This window comes from Geotrypetes seraphini, chromosome 8 (genome assembly GCF_902459505.1).
Source record: "Geotrypetes seraphini chromosome 8, aGeoSer1.1, whole genome shotgun sequence".
In the NCBI taxonomy this organism is placed as follows: domain Eukaryota; kingdom Metazoa; phylum Chordata; class Amphibia; order Gymnophiona; family Dermophiidae; genus Geotrypetes; species Geotrypetes seraphini.
The window spans coordinates 56,231,374-56,252,241 of NC_047091.1; the positions used below are offsets into that span (position 1 = coordinate 56,231,374).

Below are 20,868 nucleotides of genomic sequence, written 5' to 3' on the forward strand. Positions count from 1 at the left end.
GCATAATTAAATGAAATAACTATTTCTGAAGTTTATAGGGACGGGCGGGGACAGAGGGGATTCCTCGCGGGGATGGGTGGGGACGGAGGGGATTCCTCACGGGGACGGGTGGGGATGGGTGGGACTTTAGCGGGGACGGGTGGGGATGGGTGGGATTTCTGTCGCCGTGCAACTCTCTAGTTTGAACCCACAACCCTAGGGTGCTAAGGCAGTAGCTTCAACCACCGCGCCACACACTCCTGTTATGATGGAGAATATGTACCCTATCACAGAACAGACTTATGAACATGGACGCCCCCTCCCCCATATTCAAAGCAATTTAACCATCCCAAAATATCTGTTGCTCAGTTAAATAGTGTTTTGGCACCTAACTGATGCTTTCACAACCCTTATTCACTCACTGGTCATTTCCCATTTAGATTATTGCAACTCCCTATATAATGAAATCACCCAAAAAAATTACTTCGTCTGCAGCTCATTCAAAATACGGTAATTAAACTAAACGGGACTGATGAGTTTGGAGGACTCACAAGAGGATCTGGAGAGGAGCGTCCCGATCGTCCAGCTAACCCGAATGTCAGCATGTTGGCATCGACTTTCGCTTTGGAGCCGATGTAAGCAAGGAGTTTGTTTCCGCTGGGCCCAAGTGGTAGTGAGGGTGAGGGAACCCGTGGGCTGTGTCCCATAAAAGGAGCCATATTCAAACCGGCTGATTTTCCCCCCCTCTCAAGCCACTTGTGAAGCCGCCAGCGGTGACTCTGGATTCAATATGGACCGCAATAGAAAACCTACATGCGGTATGTACTAATTTTGTAACTAACACTTTAAATTCTTCTGCTAAGATAACCCATTTAGAGACAACTATTCAACTTCAGAAAGAAGAACTATCTTAATTGGAGAAAACAACAACTGAAATGAAGACTTTGCTTATTAAACAGTCTACTGATAAAATGCTATTAATGAGGAAAATAGAAAACCTGGAGAACCAGTAAAGAAACTTGAATTTAAGATTCTTAAATTTTCCTATTGCTAAATATTTGACTTCTTTAGAACTCTTTAAAAAATTTCTGGTAATGGTGTTGAAAGTTCCAGACTCTAACTTGCTCCCTGTACAAAGAATTTATCATTTAAAAAGGAATTCAGAAGATACTCAAGGGGAGAAGAACGAGTTAGATGTCTCTACACTTTTGGAATCTTCTAAGATTGAGATATCGGGTCGTGCTACATTATTAGTTACGCTTGTATTTTTACAAGATAAAGAAATGTTATTGAAGATATACTTTAAAATGAAACAGATCTCCTATTTAGGTGAAAAGGTGAATATATTTCCAGATGTATCTAAATGGACTCAGTCTTACAGGAAATAATTTCTTACATACCGTATAAGAGTGATTTCTTTGGGGGCAAGTTTTCAATTAAGATTTCCTTGTAAGTGTTTTATTTCCTATCAAGGGAATAAATACATTTTCTTTGAACCTGCCTGATTGGGTTTTTCCTGGACTGTAAAGGGGTAACTACCATGGTCCAGAGTGAAACAGTATAATGTGATCATGGAATGTTAGGAATGGTGTATGCTTGAGCAATTTTTCCTCTTTAATTATGATATTTAGTTAATTCCTTGATTCCCACAAGGTGGTCTTTTTGAAGCTTTTTCTCCTCTTATAGGTGGACTATGTTAGAGATTTTCTTATGTTTTATGTTTCATATTCATTTATCTTTTGATGAATTGAAGAGATGTATTCAGTATTTTCTGTACAATTGTGTATGTAATTATTTGAAATGATAAATAAAATTTTTTAAAAAACAACTCATCCTTAAAGTAGGAAAATATGATCACATTACCCCTCTTCTGCGAGAAGCACATTAGCTACCCATAACACATAGTATCACTTACTAAACTTTACTCCTGGTCTTTAAAATCAAACTTTCGCGCCTCTCACCCTTTCTTGACAGACTCATCATCCTCTATTGTTCTCCCCGGACCCTTAGATCGGCTGATCAAAATTTATTAACCATACCTTCTATCAAAGAATTCTACTACACCAGAAATACTAATTTTTCCATTTTAGCTCGAATTTTATGGAAGGCCATGCCACCTCAACTCCGCCACGAAAATTCGCTCGACAAATTTACGACTAAACTAAACACATTCTTATTCCAAGTCGCATACCATAGCGTCTAAATATCTTCTTTTCCAACAGTACAGCAGTATACTAAACAAACCGCTTTTAAGAAGCGATTCCTTTTCCTGGTGTTTTATTCCACCCCCTTCCCCTAATTAATTTATTTTAATGATGTAATTATTAACTTTCCTCCCTCTTTATCTTCAGCTCATGTTCGTATTTGTAATTTGTCTATTTAATGTTCACAATTTTTTTTTTCCCTCCTACCCCCGTTTTAAAATTTATTGCAACATTATTTTTAGCTTTGTAAATCGGACAGGTGCAAGACGATGGTCGGTATATCAAAATTTAATTAAACTTGAAACTTAACCTCAACTATTTTGCCTGAGATGATCGGTTCTCTCAGCTGAATATTCATGGTCAGCGTTGAAGAGTTAACCGGCTATATTGCTCAATGACCCACAATATTCAGTGCTGACCGGCTAAGTTTAGCACACAAATAGGAGGCCTATCTTTGCCCATTGTTAACCTAACTGGCCAGCGCTGAAGATTCACTTACACAGCACCGGCCAACCCCAACCCCACCCCCATAGATATTGAATGTCGGTCAAGAGAAATGGCCCAGCAACTGTAGGATTTATGTGGGCTGCTTCTTGCTGGCTGAATATCACCCTCAGAATTAATAATTTATCCATTTAATTGTAATCCTGCTATTTCAGTGCTCACACCTGGACACATACTTTAGATGGTCAGCATAGGCTCAACTGCTTTGAGAGGCTACAGCAGGTAGGACTAAGGTGGCACAGGGCTAGGGCAGGGTGGGATGGGGTGCAGTGGAGCAAGTTAAAATTCTTAAGATGGAAGTAGGTAACGCCTACTTCAGCAGTAAAGAGACAACAGGGGGCTGGTACAGATGCACAAGATTAATCCCTCTACTACCTCTGTTACTGATGCCATAGGTGTTGGAACGGGTGAGGTGGGGGGGGGGGCACAGGGGCCATAGCCTCCCCAAAAATTGCCAGTCAGAAGAGTCAGTTATGGCTCTCCTGACTTCCCCATCTACCGCCTACCCGGCTGCTGTAATTTTACATCTTTGGTCAGCCGCCTACGGCAATGAAGTGAGCCTGCTGCTCCTGCCTGCCTTGAAAGTCGTCATTAAGCAGCAACCTCCTCTTCCTCCATAGGTGGAACACTGTAGAATGACGACTTCCGGGGCAGGCTGATGGCGGCAGGTTCACTTCGTTGCTGATGGCTGCTTTAAAGATTTACAATTACGGCGGCTAGAGAGGCAGCAAGTAGGGAAGTCGGGAGCTGGAGAAATTGTGCCACAGGATCCCACTTAGGGGGGTGGGACTGAGGTTGGGAATGAAGAGAAGAACATATGCTGCACGGGCTGGGAAGGCAGGGTAGGACAGATGCTCACAGGCTGGGGGTTGGAAAGGCAAGGAGGACAGATGCTGCAGGGACTGGGAGGGGTTTGGGAAGGCATGGAAGGACAGATGATGCATGGGCTGGGAGGGGGTTGGGAGGGACAGATGCTGCACAGGCTGTGGGCTTAGAAAGGGAGGGAAAGAGAGATGCTGTCGATGGGGGAGGGAAGAGAAAAAGAGAATTGTTGGAATAATATGCAATTAGAGTTGCAAACTTTTATTCAATTTTTATTTGATGGGAAATGACTGAGACTTGAGAGAACAGTGCAAATGGAAAGTTTGATAGCAAGGGCAAACTGACTTTTGGAACAACAGGACAATTGGGCAGTGCTTGGGAGTTCACAACAGTAGATAGCGCACTCTCCGCTACCTTCCATATAGTTTGTTTATTTGAATTTATAGACCGCTCTTCGTTACAACATCAAAGTGATTCATAGAAAACTAAAGAACTCCATTATCATAAGGAAAGATAAAAATCTATAAATATTAAAATGTAAAGTATACAGTGTAATCACTTGTGATAGGTGGTTAGGGGCCCAGGGGCTCAGACCACTATTATAGTAAGTGGGCCAGAGGAATTATTTGAAGATTGCTTCAAGATCCTTTGAATTTTTGTTTAACTACACTTCCAATATTTTCCTATTATGTCCTCTATGCTCTGGAACCTCCTTACCATGATCTCCGGTGATCCTCTTCAGCAGAGGTAGGCTTCCTCTGGCAGCAAAATCATCACCATTCAGTGCCTCCTTCAGAACTTCGTAGCCACACAGCATCACAACTGGCTCTGAGCCCAAGTAGATGGTGAACACTGATCCATACTTCTCACTTAGCTAGAAGCAGATATTGTGGACACTTGGTTATCTGAGGCAGAATCTAATATCTGTAGTTAACTATGTTCAGTCTGATACTCCACTGAATCTTCACAAATCAGAGTTCTACGTGGGTTACAAGCGGCATAATACTATATAGAAGTACTTTGTAGGGTGAAGCACTTTACATAGAGTTAAGCATGCTGTATTACCTAATCAGTTATCAACATGTTACAGCAATAAAATAAGAATGATTCTTAATAATAGGAACTGATTCTTAACATAAAGCTGTACTTATTATTGGGTTGATATTCAAAGCTACTTATGCTGTCGACAGTGGATGAGAGATAACTTATTTATAAAGTTGAAGCTCAGACAGTGAATAAAGTTTGGCTGTTAAGTCAGTAAGGGGATTATTTTATAAAATCACATGTTTGTATGCATATCAGGGACATAGCCAAAGGCTGGACCTGTCCTACCCAATGTGGGCTCAGGCCTGCCCACCCAGTAGCCATAAGCTGCTGGCAGCAGTTCCTACATGCTGCCGGTGGTTGACCCGGAAATCTTCCTTCTGTATCATTGGGAAGACTTCCGAATCAGCTGCCGGCAGTATATAGGAACTTCTGCCGGCAATTTAAAGAGAAACAGAATTCTCTATGGGCTAGGGGGTGGGATAGGGAGCGGCTGTATGAGCTCGGAAGGAAGGAAAAAAAAGAGGATACTGCACAGGCTAGGGGATTGGGAAGGGAAGACAAGAAAGAGATGCCCGCACACATTGAGCTCAGGCCAGCCCAAAATTGGCTGTCTGGCTATGCCACTGGTATACAGTATATAAATATAAGCTTGCATAATACTTATAAAAGTATCCCTTGCATAAAAGTACATGTGATAATAACCATGTATACATGTACACACATTAGTTGTATTATTCTTATATATATTGAGTAAGAACATATATTTAACATCCAAAGCCTCTTAAGTATTTTATTTGAACCTCAGAACACCACTCCAGGCTCACTATATCATAGTCTTAAGCTTGACGTGTACGTTCCTCACAGGCTCAATATTCAAAGTGCAAATAATTTGTTTATAAATAATATTATTTTCTTTCATTTATAATATTATATTCCCTTACATTTCATCTTTAGCTTAGCTTATAACTCAGAGTATTAGGAAGAGTACTTAGCTTTTAGAACTGTGGTTCAGTGAGTTGGGAATAATCTGCCGACATGTTTCGCCGAAGCTTTTTCAAAGGTGTATTCCCATTACTTTTTTCTGACAACTTTTAGAAACCACTTCAGTTTACCAAAGTTTACACATTAGGAGTAGACATGTTTCAGTGTGGAGTTTGTACAAAGTCACAACTTATACATTCATTTTATAAAATATGCACAATTTGTGCATCCATTTATACGTTCTATCCAAACAAATGTACATGGATTTTTTTTCCCATAATTTCTGCAGAATTTCTACCAGTACTTTATAAAGAGATATTGGTACCTATTTAGATATACAGTATAAAAGAGGCTGAGTATAGGTACGCTTTGCCCTCTCAATCCAGTTATTAGTTTTGGCTATTGGGGGGTGGGGGGCAAATTTATCTGTTTTGATGGAAGTGGAATTAGGGATATTTTGTGGCTGACAAAAAAAGTTATCTAAAGAGGGAAGTTATCAACATGGGCTACTTTTTAAGGCAGGTTATTTTACCACAAGTCAAATTATTTTAACACAGGATCTCATTGCATAAAATGAGATCCTGGGAGGAATGTGTGGCACAGTGGTTGGAGTTACAGTCTCAGCATTCTGGGGTTGTGGGTTCAAACCTCACGCTGCTCCTTGTGACCCTGGGCAAGTCACTCAGTCCTCCATAGCCTCAGGTACGTTCGCTAGATTTGAGCCCATCAAGACAGATAGGGAAAATAATTTAGTACCTGATTGTAAAACCGCTTAGATAATCTTTATAGGCTGTATATATAAAAACCTAATAAAAAAAATAACCCAATTTGTGGTCAAATAATCCAGATTAACAATAGCCCCCTATTAATAACTTCCTCCCCTAATTAAAGAAAAAAGAAATGTCTCTAAATATCAAATTCACTGCTCTGTGTAATAAAAGTGAGCCACGTATAGGGAAATAAAGTCACTGTGACATCACTGATGAGGTTGGCTCTTAGGAACTGATAGACTGAGGTATTATGACATGACAATATCAGCTCTGGTTATCAGAGACTGAAAATCTTGACATTAAGGCGCAGGGGGAAGGGGGGAGTTATCAATATGGGCTACTGTTAAAATGGGTTATTTTACCACAAGCTGTGCTACTTTAGCACAAGGTCTCTGCATAAAATAGGATCCTGTGCTAAAACAGCATGACTTCTAATAAAATAACTAATTTTAGCGGTAGCCCACCGTGATAGCTTCTTCCTTAAATGATGATCTTGAGCTTCTAGAGCAGTGTACCTTTTTACACCTATGGACCGGCAGAAATAAAAGAATTATTCTGTGGACCAGCATCAGTCCGTGGACTGGAAGTTGAAGAACACTGGGCTAAGTTGTGGGCCAGACCCCACCCATCTCTACCCAATCTCCACCCCAGACCCCGCCCCCATAATAGTACTAATTGTAACACTATTTTTTTCCATTCATTTTTCACAGATACATAATATAATCTTTTTAACAACACAATGGTTAACCACAAAATTAAACTACACAGCAGATGTAAATTCTCAAAATTGACATAATTCAATCACTAAATTCAAAAATAAAATCATCCCCCCTACCTTTGTTGGCTCCCCCCTCCATGCTATGCCTTACCTTCTGGCCTGCTCCCGCCTGGCCATTTTATGCCGCCCCCGGTATTATCTTCAGGCCGGCTCCCTCTTCCTCACTGATGCAGTGTACAAAGCTGCGGGTAGCAGCTCCTTGTGCATCCCGTGCCTCATCTGGAAGCCTTCTCTCTGATGTTGCAACGTCAGCGAGAAGGCTTCTGGTTCAGGTGCAGGACATGCATAGGAGCCACTGCCTGTGGCTTTGTGCACTGAATCAGTGAGGGAGAGGGAGCTGGCTCGAAGATAATGCCTCATCGATCGCACCGTGGACTGGCGGTTGAAGAACACTGTTTTGGGCCTGATGCATGTGCTGGCCCTGTGGACCGGCAAGAAATTTCTGTGAACCGGCACCGGTCCACAGACCGGTGGTTGTAGAACAGTGTTCTAGAGGACATTTAAGATCTTTGCAGGATGGCGATGCCCTGTAATTCTAAAGCCCATTGGGAATCCTTTTTTTTTTAATGGCTTGCCCCTATTTTGTGGAATAATCTTCCTAAATTTGATTCACCAGGAAATGAACTTTAAGATTCTTCTGAAAACCAATAAAAAAAAAAATAGCATTTGATATTAGTTCTGAGGAAAATATATTGATGAATCTGTGAGATGTGATTTAAGTAATATGAGCAAAGCTGCAATCTTATAATTTTTTTTCTGCGATTAATTATCTTTCTGTTCGGTTGAGCTAGGTCTTTTTCTTTGTGATATATGAAATTATTTTCTGTTGTTGTTTTTTTAATTGTATATTTATTTATATTTTATTTTAAACCACCGTGATTTATTAAGGCTGGGTAGTATATCAAATTTTAATAAACTATAACTCTGATAACTTATCCATCCAAATTTGGACATATCAGAAACAGGCAACTTTAAAAGTATAAGATATCCATTTAAAGTTATATGTGTATTTGATACTTGGGGGGAGTTATCAGCATTGTCTATTGTTAAGTCATATTATTGTACTGTTAACCTCAGTTATTAATAACTAGGGCCCTCTTTTACTAAGCTGTGGTAGAAGTTTATACCGCAGCCCAGAGCTGACTGCAGCCATTCAGGCAGGCGCGCAGGACCGGGCAAGCGCACCTTACTTGTTCGCCGCTCTGCCTCTCCCTGCTGCAGCTGTCCAGCGAAGGAAGCGCTGGGATTTAAAACAGATACAGGAGGGGGAAGCTCACTGCCGGAAGGGGGGGGGGCTCACTGTCACATCTGTCCAGCGAAGGAAGCGCCAGGATTAAAAGCAGGTACGGGGGGGGGGGGGGTGCGGAAGAGGACAGGCTGGAAGGCAGTGAGGGGAACATGGGAGGAAGGGACAATTGTTGGGCCTGAGGATGGAAGGAAAGAAAGAAAGAAGGAAATTGCCAGACAACAAAGGTAGAAAAAAATGATTTTATCTGCAATTTAGTAATCAAAATGTCAATTTGGAGAATTTATATCTGCTGTCTATATTTTGTCTATTTTTCTATAGTTGTTACTGAAGTGACATTGCATATTTTAAAAAGTCATCTGCCTTGACATCTGTGCCCTTTCCCTGCCCACCCTGTGCCCTGTCCCAGCCTACCACTAGACCACCAGAGGGAGGAGAGGGTGCAGAGCCTGGCAGGGAGAATTTGGTTCAGAATGGGTTTTTTTTCCTTGTTTCCCTCCTCTAAATTTAGGGTGCGTCTTATGGTCAGGTGCATCTTATGGAGCGAAAAATACGGTAAACTGATCCTGTTGATGGTAAATACAGTAACCACTCTCTCCTGTATTTCTCACCATTGGTTTTTGTCTCATTAAAAAGTTTCTGGAAACAATTATAGACATGAGCACATTTCACATGAAGGCATGTTTGGTGCACGATGCCATTAGAGGAATGCGCCAACATGCCTGAGCTCATATCCAAGAATAGAATTAAACGCATTCAAAATATATAAAACGTACTTACATTTTAATAGATTAAAGAGCCAGAACTGAGTGTGTTATTGGAATAGTCGTTAAGCAACTTTGAGGCTGTTTGAGGCTTTGAAAGCAAGAAGAGGTTATGAAAGCACCTGCAATTAATACCAGTAATAGTTGGCAACTAAACTTGGAACTTCTTATGAGCTAGTACCCGTCACTTGCGCTGTTTCAAACGCATCTAGACTTGTTCAAAATTTGTATAGCTTCCAATGTGCGAGCACAGTGTACTTTATTTTGCAGGAGAAACATGATGACACAAGAGAGAACGTTTTATAAACAGAACTTATTCAATTTTCATTAAATTTTGAAAATGGATATAAATGATAAATTTGGCTATGAAAAATTTCTGTGGTGTCCCCCCTTCCCTTGATGCCCTAAGCATGTGCTTACTTTGCTTATAGGGTTAATCCAGCACTGGTGATAGCCCATTTTGATAACTATGCCCCATGTTTATCACTGTAATGTATTTTTATATTGGAAGTAATTTTATAAAATCATCTTTTTTGTGGATGTAAATGGCATCTCATAAAATACCAACCAGTGAACAAGTATATGTGATGACATGATGGAAGAAGGAGTTTGCAATTACAAATTTCCTTTTGAAGATTTGGCCATATGTGCATAAATTAACCTGACAAATCTATATTTGGCAAATACTGTAGCTCATAAATTCCCTGGGGTAATTTTCAAAACATAAGAATAGCTGTACTGGGTCAGACCAATTGTCTATCTAGCCCAGTAGCCTGTCCTCATAGTGGCCAATTCACATTTCTAGTAGCAACTTTCCATGCTACCGATCCAGGACAAGCAATGGCATCCCCCATGTATGTCTCCAGAAAATTTCCAAACCTTTCTTAAAACCAGCTACATTAACCGCTCTTACCACAACCTCTGGCAAAGCGTTCCAGAGCTTAACTATTCTCTGAGTGAAAAAAATATTTCCTCCTATTGGTTTTAAACCTATTTCCCTGTAACTTCATCGAAAGTCCCTTAGTCTTTGTAATTTTTGACAGAGTAAAATATTGATCCACTTGTACCCATTCTACACTACTCAGGATTTTGTAGACTTCAATCATATCTCTCCTCAGCCATCTCTGCTGAAGATCCCTAACATTTTTAGTCTTTCCTCATACAAGAGGAGTTCCATCCACTTTATCATCTTGGCTGTTCTTCTTTAAACATTCTGCTTTTATCTTTTTTGAGATAAGGCGACCAGAATTGAATGCAATACTCAAGGTGAGGTCGCACCATGGAACGACACAGAGGCATTATAACATTCTTAGTCTTGTTAACCATCCCTTTTTAAATAATTTCTAGCATCTTTGCTTTTTTGGCTGCTGCCATACATTGGGTGGGAGGTTTCATCATATTGTCTAAAAAGACACCCAGATCTTTTCCTTGGGTACTAATCCCCATGGTGGACCCTAACATCTAGTAACTATGAATTGGGTTATTCTTTCCAATGTGCATCACTTTGCATTTTGTCCACATTAAATTTAATCTGCCATTTGGACACCCAGTCTTCCAATTTCCTAAGGTCTGTCTGTAATTTTTTACAATCTGAATGTGTTTTAACAATTTTCTTTCTTTTTATGTATTTATATACCACAAAACCTGACAGTTCCATGCAGTTATTAAAAAGAGAAAACTAAACAGGCTCGGAGAAGTACAAAATGTCATACTTTTGAAAAATTTTCAAATAAATAAGTTTGTAACAATTTCCTAAAATATTGATGATAAACTGAACCAGGTATCAAGCGGCACAAATCTTTATCCCATTTCACAGCTTGGAAAGATAATAATCTTCGAAAGTGTCTTTTATGTAAGCAACCTTTTATACATGGAAAAACAAATGAAGCAGGTATATGCAATGAGCATCTTAAATTCACAAATGTGATATGCTTCACACGATAACTAGATACAGGACCATGCGACACCTTATAACTTATACATCCAAATTTAAATAGCACTCTTGCCTCAACTGGTAACCAATATAATCTTATGTAAACTGTATAATTTGGGATGAAAAAGCAGAGATAGGAATCACAATAGTCCTAAGGATGCTAGATAAATATTAAACAGCAGTGGAGAGAGAAAGAGATCCCTGCAGAACACCACAAGGATTGTTCCATTTACTAGACAATTTGTCGCCAGATTGAACCTGGTAGGTACGAGATTGTAAAAAACCTCAAAAACATTAGAATACCTCACCAGATATACCCGTGGAGGGGCATAATCAAAAGGAGCGTTTAAGTCGCAAGTCGTCTAAAGTAAAAAACAGCCTAGGACACATTTTCAAAAAATATGTCCAAATTTTTTTTTATGTTTCAAAAATCGTCTAAGTATACGTCCTGCCGATCTGATCGTCCAAGTTGCTAAATCGTCCATCTTTATACCACATTTTCGTCCAACTATTCGTCCAAGTCAAAAATGCCTAGAACAAGCCTTGTTGGACGTGGGAGGGGTCTGCAAAGTGATGGACTGAACACCCAGACATGGCACCTAAATAGTTTGGTACCTTACAGGGCACTGCTGTGAACTTCACAAAAAGGGTGCCACGTCTTCTCCTCACTACAGCTCCCTTATGGTCATGGTGAGCCCCCAAAACCACCTCCAGAATCCCCTAGACCCACTTATCTACTACCCTAATAGCCCTTATGGCTGCAGGAGCCACTTATATGACAGTAGAAAAGCGTTTTGGGGGTGTATAGGGGAGTGCACATGTTTCAGTATCAATGCAATGATTACAGGGGCTTATGGGCATGGGTCCTCCCCTCCATGAGTCCCTAACCCACCCCCAAGATGGCTTAAGCCGCCTCTGTGCTGGGTGACTAGGCTTTCCTAACCACTCATGAGAAAGGACACCAACTTGACATCGCAGCCTTCATGACCCATCAACCATCCACCCCAGAAATTCAAACACCTAATGGAACCTGGTCCCCATCCCTCAGGCCAGATCACTACACATACACCTTCAACATCAACTGGACCAAAAGCAAAACCACACCAAAATCCAAAAAAATAACTTACACATCACGCAAATACATCGAGCCCACCAAATTCTGGACAAAAATAGATGAAACAATCCAGGACAGTGACCCCAAGGACTTCATCTCACATTTGAACAATTTTACCACCAACATCCTTGATGAACTAGCCCCACTACAAACCAAAACTAGAACCAACAGACAATCAGACCAATGGTATGAAAATGAACTTCTCCTACTTAAAAGACAATGCAAACGACTAGAAAGAAAATGGAGAAAAACTAACCTGGATCACACGAAAACTGCCTGGAAAAAAATTAACAAACAATACAAATTACAACTAAAGAATAAGAGAAACACACACTACACCAACCTAATAGGCACAGAAACCCAAGATACCAAAAAACTATTCCAAATATTAAAAGATCTAACAGACACCAAACCCTACATGACCACTAACAATACCCCGCCCCCCTCAGCCACCCTTATAGCAGAACACTTCAAGAACAAAATTACAAGTGCTAGAGCTACCCTTAATTATGCCCCATACCACCTAATTGAATTCACAATTCATTCCACAGAAAAAGAATTAATTGCAGCAGACAGAACATGGTCCCAATTCCCCAACATACAATGGTCCGAACTCAATAAACTCTACAAAAAGTACAGCCACGCATCCTGGGACCTCAACCACTGCCCATCATATCTCCTTATAACCGCTAGTGCAAAATTCCATACTCTACTTTTGCAGTGGATACAAACCATGCTCACAGATAGCCTTTTCCCAACTGACCTCAGCGAAATCATCATCACGCCAATCCAAAAAGATCCAAAAGGACTAACAGACCAACCATCCAACTACAGACCCATTGCCTCAATACCACTATATGTCAAACTAACAGAAGAACTAGTAGCCAAACTCCTCACCAACTACCTAGAAGACCATAACATATTTTACCCCTTGCAATCAGGCTTCAGAACCAACTTCAGCACAGAGACATTACTAGGCTCCCTTATTGACACAGCCATACAACACCTCTGCACAGGAAAAAAAAAAATGCTTCTCGTACAACTGGACCTGACCGCAGCATTTGATCTGGTAGACCATAACATCCTACTGCAAATTTTGGACACAATAGGTATCTCAGATAAAGTATACTCTTGGTTTGAAGGTTTCCTAAAATCTAGAACATACAGAGTAAAATCAGGTAAAGTAAAATCTGAACCTTGGTCCAACCCCTGCAGCATACCACAAGGATCCCCACTGTCCCCTACTCTCTTCAACATATACACTGCCTCTCTTGGGACATCCCTGGATAATCTAGGCAGAACCACCTATAGTTATGCAGATGATATTACCGTTCTCATACCTTTTGATCAACCAAAGACTGCTATGACATACACACTGCACCGAACACTAGAAACAGTAGCGGCCTGGATGAAAGATCACAAACTGAAACTCAACCCAGACAAAACTAAATTCATCCTCCTCAAAAATGACAAAGTCCCAACCATAACCAATATAGAAATCAACTCAATCAACTACCCCATTCAAACCACCCTAAAACTACTAAGAATGACTATGGACAGATGCTGCACCATGCAACCGCAAATAAATAAAACAATACAGAAATCTTTTGCAGTTAAGATGATCTCAGGACTTAAAGACATCACATATGAAGAACGTCTGACCAGACTGCGCCTAAATTCTCTCGAGGAGCGCAGAGAAAGAGGGGACATGATAGAAACATTCAAATACATCACGGGTCACATTGAAGTGGAGGAAGAATTACTTTTTCTTATGGGTCCCACGGCAACAAGAGGGCATCCGCTAAAATTTAAAGGGGGAAGATTTCATGGTGACACCAGGAAATACTTCTTCACCGAATGGGTGATTGATCGATGGAATAAACTTCCACGCCAGGTGGTCGAGGCTAGTAGCGTACTCAACTTCAAAAGTCCATGGGACATACAGGTGGGGGTGCTACAGAGTTATGCATAAAAGATGGGTACACCAGGGAGGGAGGGTTCTTGAGTGGGCAGTCTTGTTGGGCCGCTGGCCGTCTTCTGCCATCATATTCTATGTTTCTATGTTATGAGAAACCTAAGACAAGTCCAAAAATTCTTCGAAAGAACACAATTCCAGCTCATAGTACAATCCAACATCCTGTATCTCCCCTGCCCTGCCACAATGACTAAACAACTACAAACAATCCAAAATACAGCTCTGAGACTTGTGTACTCATTGAGGAAACATGACCATATTACAGAAGCATACATCAACTCACATTGGTTACCAATCCAAGAAAGAATACTATTTAAATTCTACTGTATGCTATTTAAAACCTTAAATGGAGACAGCCCAACCTACCTGAACAACCGCCCCATCCAAACTACCTCAACCAGACATAGAAAAACACACACCTCATTCACACCTCCCCAATCAAAGAAGTTAAATGGAAAAAAACTATATGATGGCCTCCTAGCCACTCAAGCAGCAAAACTAGATAACCAGATCTCCAATCTACTGATAACTACCCCAGACTACAAGATGTTCAGAAAAGAAATAAAAACTATACTCTTCAAGAAATTCCTGAAACAGTCCTAACATCACATATACCTTCCTTCTTCACGCCACACAGATTCTACCTGATTTACTCTTTACCTTCTCTAGAAATGACTGATGATCTTCCATTGTAACCCACTGTTTATAACTCTTTTGTAATCCACCTTGAACCGCAAGGTAATGGCGGAATAGAAATCTCTAATGTAATGTAATGCAAAATTTATAGAACAATCCACGTGTCAATCTCTATGGTTAAACTCCAAGATACAAATCAGCGAGTCTAAAATCCTCTGGAAACATTGTACTTTAGATGATGTGATCTCAAATGGGAAAATGCTAAATTTATTACAACTGGAACAATCATTCGGCATATCAAAGTCTCAAGCTTATAAATGGTTGAAGTTGAAACAGGTCATTCAGAAAGGGTTCCCTGATTGGCGCAACTTAAAAAATCTGTGTAGCTTGCTGGGCCTATGTTTCCAGATAGCTTTGCAAGGGCATCAAGCTGCCAAGTGGTATAAATTAATATCTGACTATTTGAATAAAAAACCTAAAACAAGCCTAAAAGACATTTGGAGCATTGAGATAAAGCAACAGATTTCTGCTACTCAGTGGCCACGGATTTGGACTTGGAGGATGGGATGTTCAGTGTCAGCATCTATAAGACAAACCTGGTTCTTTTTGTTACATAGAATTTTTTGGACCCCTGTTCTTTTATAAAAGTTGGACAGTTCTAAGTCTAATACAGTGTTTTTCAACCTTTTTTGGGCAAAGGCACACTTGTTTCATGAAAAAAATCACGAGGCACACCACCATTAGAAAATGTTAAAAAATTTAACTCTGTGCCTATATTGACTATATATAAAGTAATTCTCTTGAATAGGAATCAAATAAACACAAAGAAAGTATTTTATAATGCTGCCACCGCCAACAACACCGTTGGCGGCGGTGGCACTCAAGTGGCTAAAGAGCCGCAGTTTGCCGGCCTAGGGACAACACTGGAGGGTGGCCAGCTGTGCACCCCCTTGGGACGTAAACCCGGGGTGGGGCAGACCGCCCCCCCCACCCTGGTATGCCACTATCTGTACCTCTCTCCCTCCCTATGACCAAAAATTCTCCTTTCTTCTATTCCCCGTGTACACAACCATCTCTTTCCCTCCCTTCCTCTCTCCAAAGTCCATGCCTTCTGTGTCCAAACACTCATTCCCTCCCCCACCTCAGCATCTCTTTCCCTCCCTTCCTCTCTCCCAAGTCCATTTCTTCTGTGTCCAAAAACGCATTCCCTCCCCCACCTCAGCATCTCTTTCCCTCCCTTCCTCTCTCCCAAGTCCATTTCTTCTGTGTCCAAACACGCATTCCCTCCCCCACCTCAGCATCTCTTTCCCTCCCTTCCTCTCTCCCAAGTCCATTTCTTCTCTGTCCAAAAACGCATTCCCTCCCCCACCTCAGCATCTCTTTCCCTCCCTTCCTCTCTCCCAAGTCCATTTCTTCTGTGTCCAAAAACCCATTCCCTCCCCCACCTCAGCATCTCTTTCCCTCCCTTCCTCTCTCCCAAGTTCATGCCTTGTGTCCAAAACGCACTCCCTCCCTCCCTTTTGTGTTCCGTGTTTGCCTCCCAGCCCATCTTTGCAACTTTCTCAGCAAAACGAAGCTCAAGCCGCGAGGCTTGTCTTCTGCTCCTGCCTGCCCTGCCGCACACAAATAGCCGAACGGAAGTATTCTCCGACGTCAGCGCTGACGTCGGAGGGCAGGCTTTGCTTAAGCCCTCCCTCCGACGTCAGCGCTGACATCGGGGAACGCTTGCGATCGGCTATATGTTAGCTGCAGGGCAGGCAGGAAGCAGAAGACGAGCCTCGCGGCTCGAGATGTATTGAACTCCGCGGGTCCCCCGTCCAGCTCTCTCCTGTCCACGTGGGGCGGACCGCCCCTCTCCCTAGACTGGTGGTACTGCCCTGATGGCGGCCCTGACCGTACGGCACACCAGGCAACATCTCGCGGCACACTAGTGTGCCGCAGAACAGCGGTTGAAAAATACTGGTCTAATAGATGTTGGCATTGTCATTTTGAAGTAGGGACACTGGATCATTTGTGATTTTATTGTCCTTTGATACTCAATTTTTGGAAATCAATATGGGGACAAATTAATATGATACTGGAAACATCGATTCCATTGTCCTTTGATGTGGTCATATCTAATCTAATCTAATCTAAACCTTAAGTTTATATACCGCATCATCTCCATGAGCATGGAGCTCGACACGTTTTACAAGATCTTAAAATAGTGGGTAGAGAAGAAGAAAAAGGATTACATGAACTTATGTGTAGAAGGGGGGAGAGAAAGGAGGGAAGGATAGAGCTACAATTTGCTGAAAAGCCAGGTTTTCAGTTGTTTGCGGAATAACTGAAGGGAGCTCAGGTTCCGCAGCGGGGTGGTGAGGTCGTTCCAAAGACTTGTGATTTTGAAGAGAAGGGATTTTCCCAGTTTGCCTGAATAGTGGATGCCGTGTGGAGAGGGGAAGGCTAGTTTAAGCCTTTGGGCAGTTCTGGAGGAGTCGGGACTGGAGGAGTTGAAAGACAGTGGGATAAGAGGAGGCAGGATTCCGTGAATGATCTTGAAAGCCAGGCAGGAACATTTGAAATGGATTCTGGAGATTATTGGGAGCCAGTGAAGTTTGGCAAGGAGTGGGGAGGCATGGTCAGACTTGCGTTTTGAGAAGATCAGTTTGGCTGCAGTATTCTGGATTAGCTGGAGTCTTAGAATACTTTTTTTTGATAGATTTAAGTAGATGGCGTTGCAGTAATCTAGTTTGGAGAGGATGATGGATTGGACAAGGATGGCAAAGTGTTGTTGGCTGAAGTAGGATCTAGCTTTCCTCAGCATGTGAAGGCTGAAAAAGCATGATTTTGCCAAGGAGTTGAGGTGGTCATTGAGGGAGAGAGAGGAATTGATAGTGATACCAAGGACCTTGCATGAGAACTCGAGCTGTAGTGTATCGCCTGTGGGTAGTGCGAAAAGTGTGGGCAGGTGTTCGAATTTTGGGCCGAGCCAGAGTAGTTTTGTTTTAGATTCGTTTAGTTTCATCTGTACCGAGAGGGACCAGGCACAGAGTCTCATTATGCAAGCTGTAATGTTTTCATGGAGGTTGGTGAGATTCTGGTCAGTCTCAAGGAGGACAAGGATGTCATCTGCATAAGTGTAGATTGTTTCCAGGGGGGATAGTTGAAAGAGTTTCAGGGAGGACATGTAGATGTTAAAGAGAATAGGGGAAAGAGGTGATCCTTGAGGGACACCGCAAGATGGAGTCCAAGGAGTGGACATGGTGCCATTTGTGTTGACGGTGTAGGAACGTGAGCGTAAGAAGTTTGAGAACCACATTAGGACGGTGGAGTCGATTCCAATCTCGGAAAGTTGGTAAAGTAGTATGTCGTGATGGACGACATCAAAAGCAGCGGAAAGATCGAATTGTAGTAGGACAGCGAATTTGTTACGTGAGTGTAGTTGTTGTACCTTTGAAATTAGGGAAACTAGGAGGGATTCAGTGCTAAAGCAGGGTCTGAAGCCATGTTGGTAGGGGTGAAGAATGGAGAATCTCTCGAGATAGGAGGAGATCTGGGTAGCAACTATGGTTTCTAGAAGTTAAAAATCCATTAGACAGGTATAAAAGCAGACTTCTTATAATTATGACATGGATTGCCATGCAAATGATCACCAGGAATTGGAAAAACTGGGACATGCTAAACTTTTCCTTTTGGTGGGAAACTTTGTGTCAATGTCTAGCAAAGAACATCCAGAAGGGAGATAAATCCTTCTTCAGGTATATCAGTGATAGAAGAAAAAACTCAGGCGGGATTGTACGTCTTAGGAAACCAGACGGAGACTATGTGGAAAAGGATTCGGAAAAAGCCCAACTATTAAATGAATACTTCTGCTCAGTCTTCACCCGAGAAGCGCCAGGGCTCGGCCCTCAGCTACAGACAAGGGTTGGCTCAGTTGACCCGTTTAGTAACTTTGAGTTTACGCCCAGCAGTGTCTACGGTGAGCTGTCAAAGCTCAAGGTTAACAAAGCAATGGGGCCGGACAACCTGCACCCCAGGGTGCTTAGGGAGCTGAGTGATGTCTTGGCGGAGCCACTGTCTGCGCTCTTCAACCTCTCCCTTAGTACAGGCAGCGTCCCGTTGGACTGGAGGACGGCTAACGTCATTCCACTCCACAAGAAAGGCTCAAAGATGGAGACAGCAAACTACAGACCAGTGAGTCTAACATCGATAGTGAGCAAACTAATGGAAACTCTAATCAAACACCAATTAGATAAGATCCTGGATGAGGAGAATCTACGGGATCCCCGACAACATGGATTTACTAAGGGGAGATCCTGCCAATCCAACCTGATCAGCTTCTTTGACTGGGTAACGGGGAAGCTGGATATTGGGGAGTCCCTGGACATCGTGTACCTGGACTTTAGCAAAGCATTCGATAGCGTACCACACCGCAGGTTACTGAGCAAGATGAGTTCTATAGGATTAGGTAACACATTGACGAAATGGGTTGGGAGCTGGCTTGGAGGTAGGCTCCAAAGGGTGGTAGTGAACGGCACCCCCTCCAAAATGACGGAGGTGATTAGTGGAGTACCACAGGGCTCAGTCTTGGGCCCAATCCTATTCAACATCTTTATAAGAGACTTGGCAGAAGGGCTTCGAGGTAAAATAACATTATTCGCCGATGACGCCAAACTTAGTAATGTAGTGGGCAAATGCACAACAGACGAAGATTCAGTGCCCGACAACATGATGCACGGCCTACTCCTACTGGAGCGATGGTCTAGGACATGGCAACTCAACTTCAATGCCAAGAAATGCAAAGTTATGCACCTGGGCAGCCAGAATCCATGCAAGTCTTATACCCTTAATGGCGAGATCCTAGCAAAAACGGTAGCAGAACGAGACTTGGGGGTAATCGTCAGTGAGGACATGAAGTCTGCCAATCAAGTGGAGCAGGCTTCGTCCAAGGCAAGACAAATCATGGGCTGCATACGAAGGGGGTTTCGTCAGTCGTAAGGCGGAAGTCATTATGCCATTGTATAGATCCATGGTGAGGCCCCACCTGGAATACTGTGTGCAATTCTGGAGGCCGCATTATCGCAAGGATGTGCTGAGACTGGAGTCGGTACAATGAATGGCCACCCGGATGGTCTCGGGACTCAAGGATCTACCATACGCTTGACAAATTACAGCTATACTCGCTCGAGGAGCGCAGAGAGAGGGGGGACATGATCGAGACGTTCAAGTATCTTACGTGCCGCATCGAGGCAGAGGAAGATATCTTCTTTTTCAAGGGTCCCACGACAACAAGAGGGCATCCGTTGAAAATCAGGGGCGGGAAACTACGAGGTAACACCAGGAAATTCTTTTTCACTGAAAGAGTGGTTGATCGCTGGAATAGTCTTCCACTACAGGTGATTGAGGCCAGCAGCGTGCCTGATTTTAAGGCCAAATGGGATCGGCACATGGGATCTATTCACAGGGCAAAGGTAGGGGAGGGACATTAAGGTGGGCAGACTAGATGGGCCGTGGGCCCTTATCTGCCGTCTATTTCTATGTTTCTATGTTTCTATGTTACAGATATGAAAAAATGAATACAGAAATATTGGGAGATAATAAAATATTTAAGGCAACATAGGGTACGTTAATGGAATTTGTTAAATCTGATTAATTGTATAAACCTTCAGTTCCTACTAGAGGTCTGCACGGGAACGGGGATCGCGGGGATCCCGGGGGTCCCGCGGGGATCCCGCGGGTTCCCCCCCTGGCCCACGGGACTCCCACGGGGATGCCCCCTGGCCCACGGGACTCCCACGGGGATGCCCCCCTGACCCACGGGACTCCCACGGGGACGCCCCCTGGCCCACGGGACTCCCACGGGGATGAAAACAGCCTACCTAAATTCTGGCGATGCAGGCATGCAGCTTACAAGTCCAGCATCGCGGCGGGAAATAGCCATGCTGAGCAGTGAGCTCAGCACGTACACAGATGAAAGCCTTGCTTGCTGATTGGTCCGATGCCCAACACGTCTATTGCGATCAACCGGTAGTTCAGGAAGGCAACGTGAGTCGATCACAGAGCCCATCCCGGGCTCCGTGATAGACTAGTGTTGCCGTCCCGATCTACCGGGCCTATTAGCCTTCCTCTCCCC

General features: G+C 42.7%; 1 protein-coding gene and 1 long non-coding RNA gene across 3 annotated transcripts in view; one reads left to right on the top strand and one right to left on the bottom strand.

Annotated features, from left to right (window-relative positions):
* The window catches only part of LOC117364684 (cytochrome P450 2G1-like), a 54,098-nt gene that overhangs the window by 27,833 nt on the left and 5,397 nt on the right, over positions 1-20,868 (bottom strand). Inside the window, exon 2 of the mRNA XM_033954157.1 lies at positions 4,227-4,383. Within this exon, the coding sequence (XP_033810048.1) occupies positions 4,227-4,383 (157 nt within the window). The remainder of the gene's footprint in view (positions 1-4,226; positions 4,384-20,868) is intronic.
* Positions 1-20,868, top strand: part of LOC117364687 — a 238,090-nt gene that overhangs the window by 20,069 nt on the left and 197,153 nt on the right. The gene's annotated exons all lie outside the window — the stretch shown is intronic.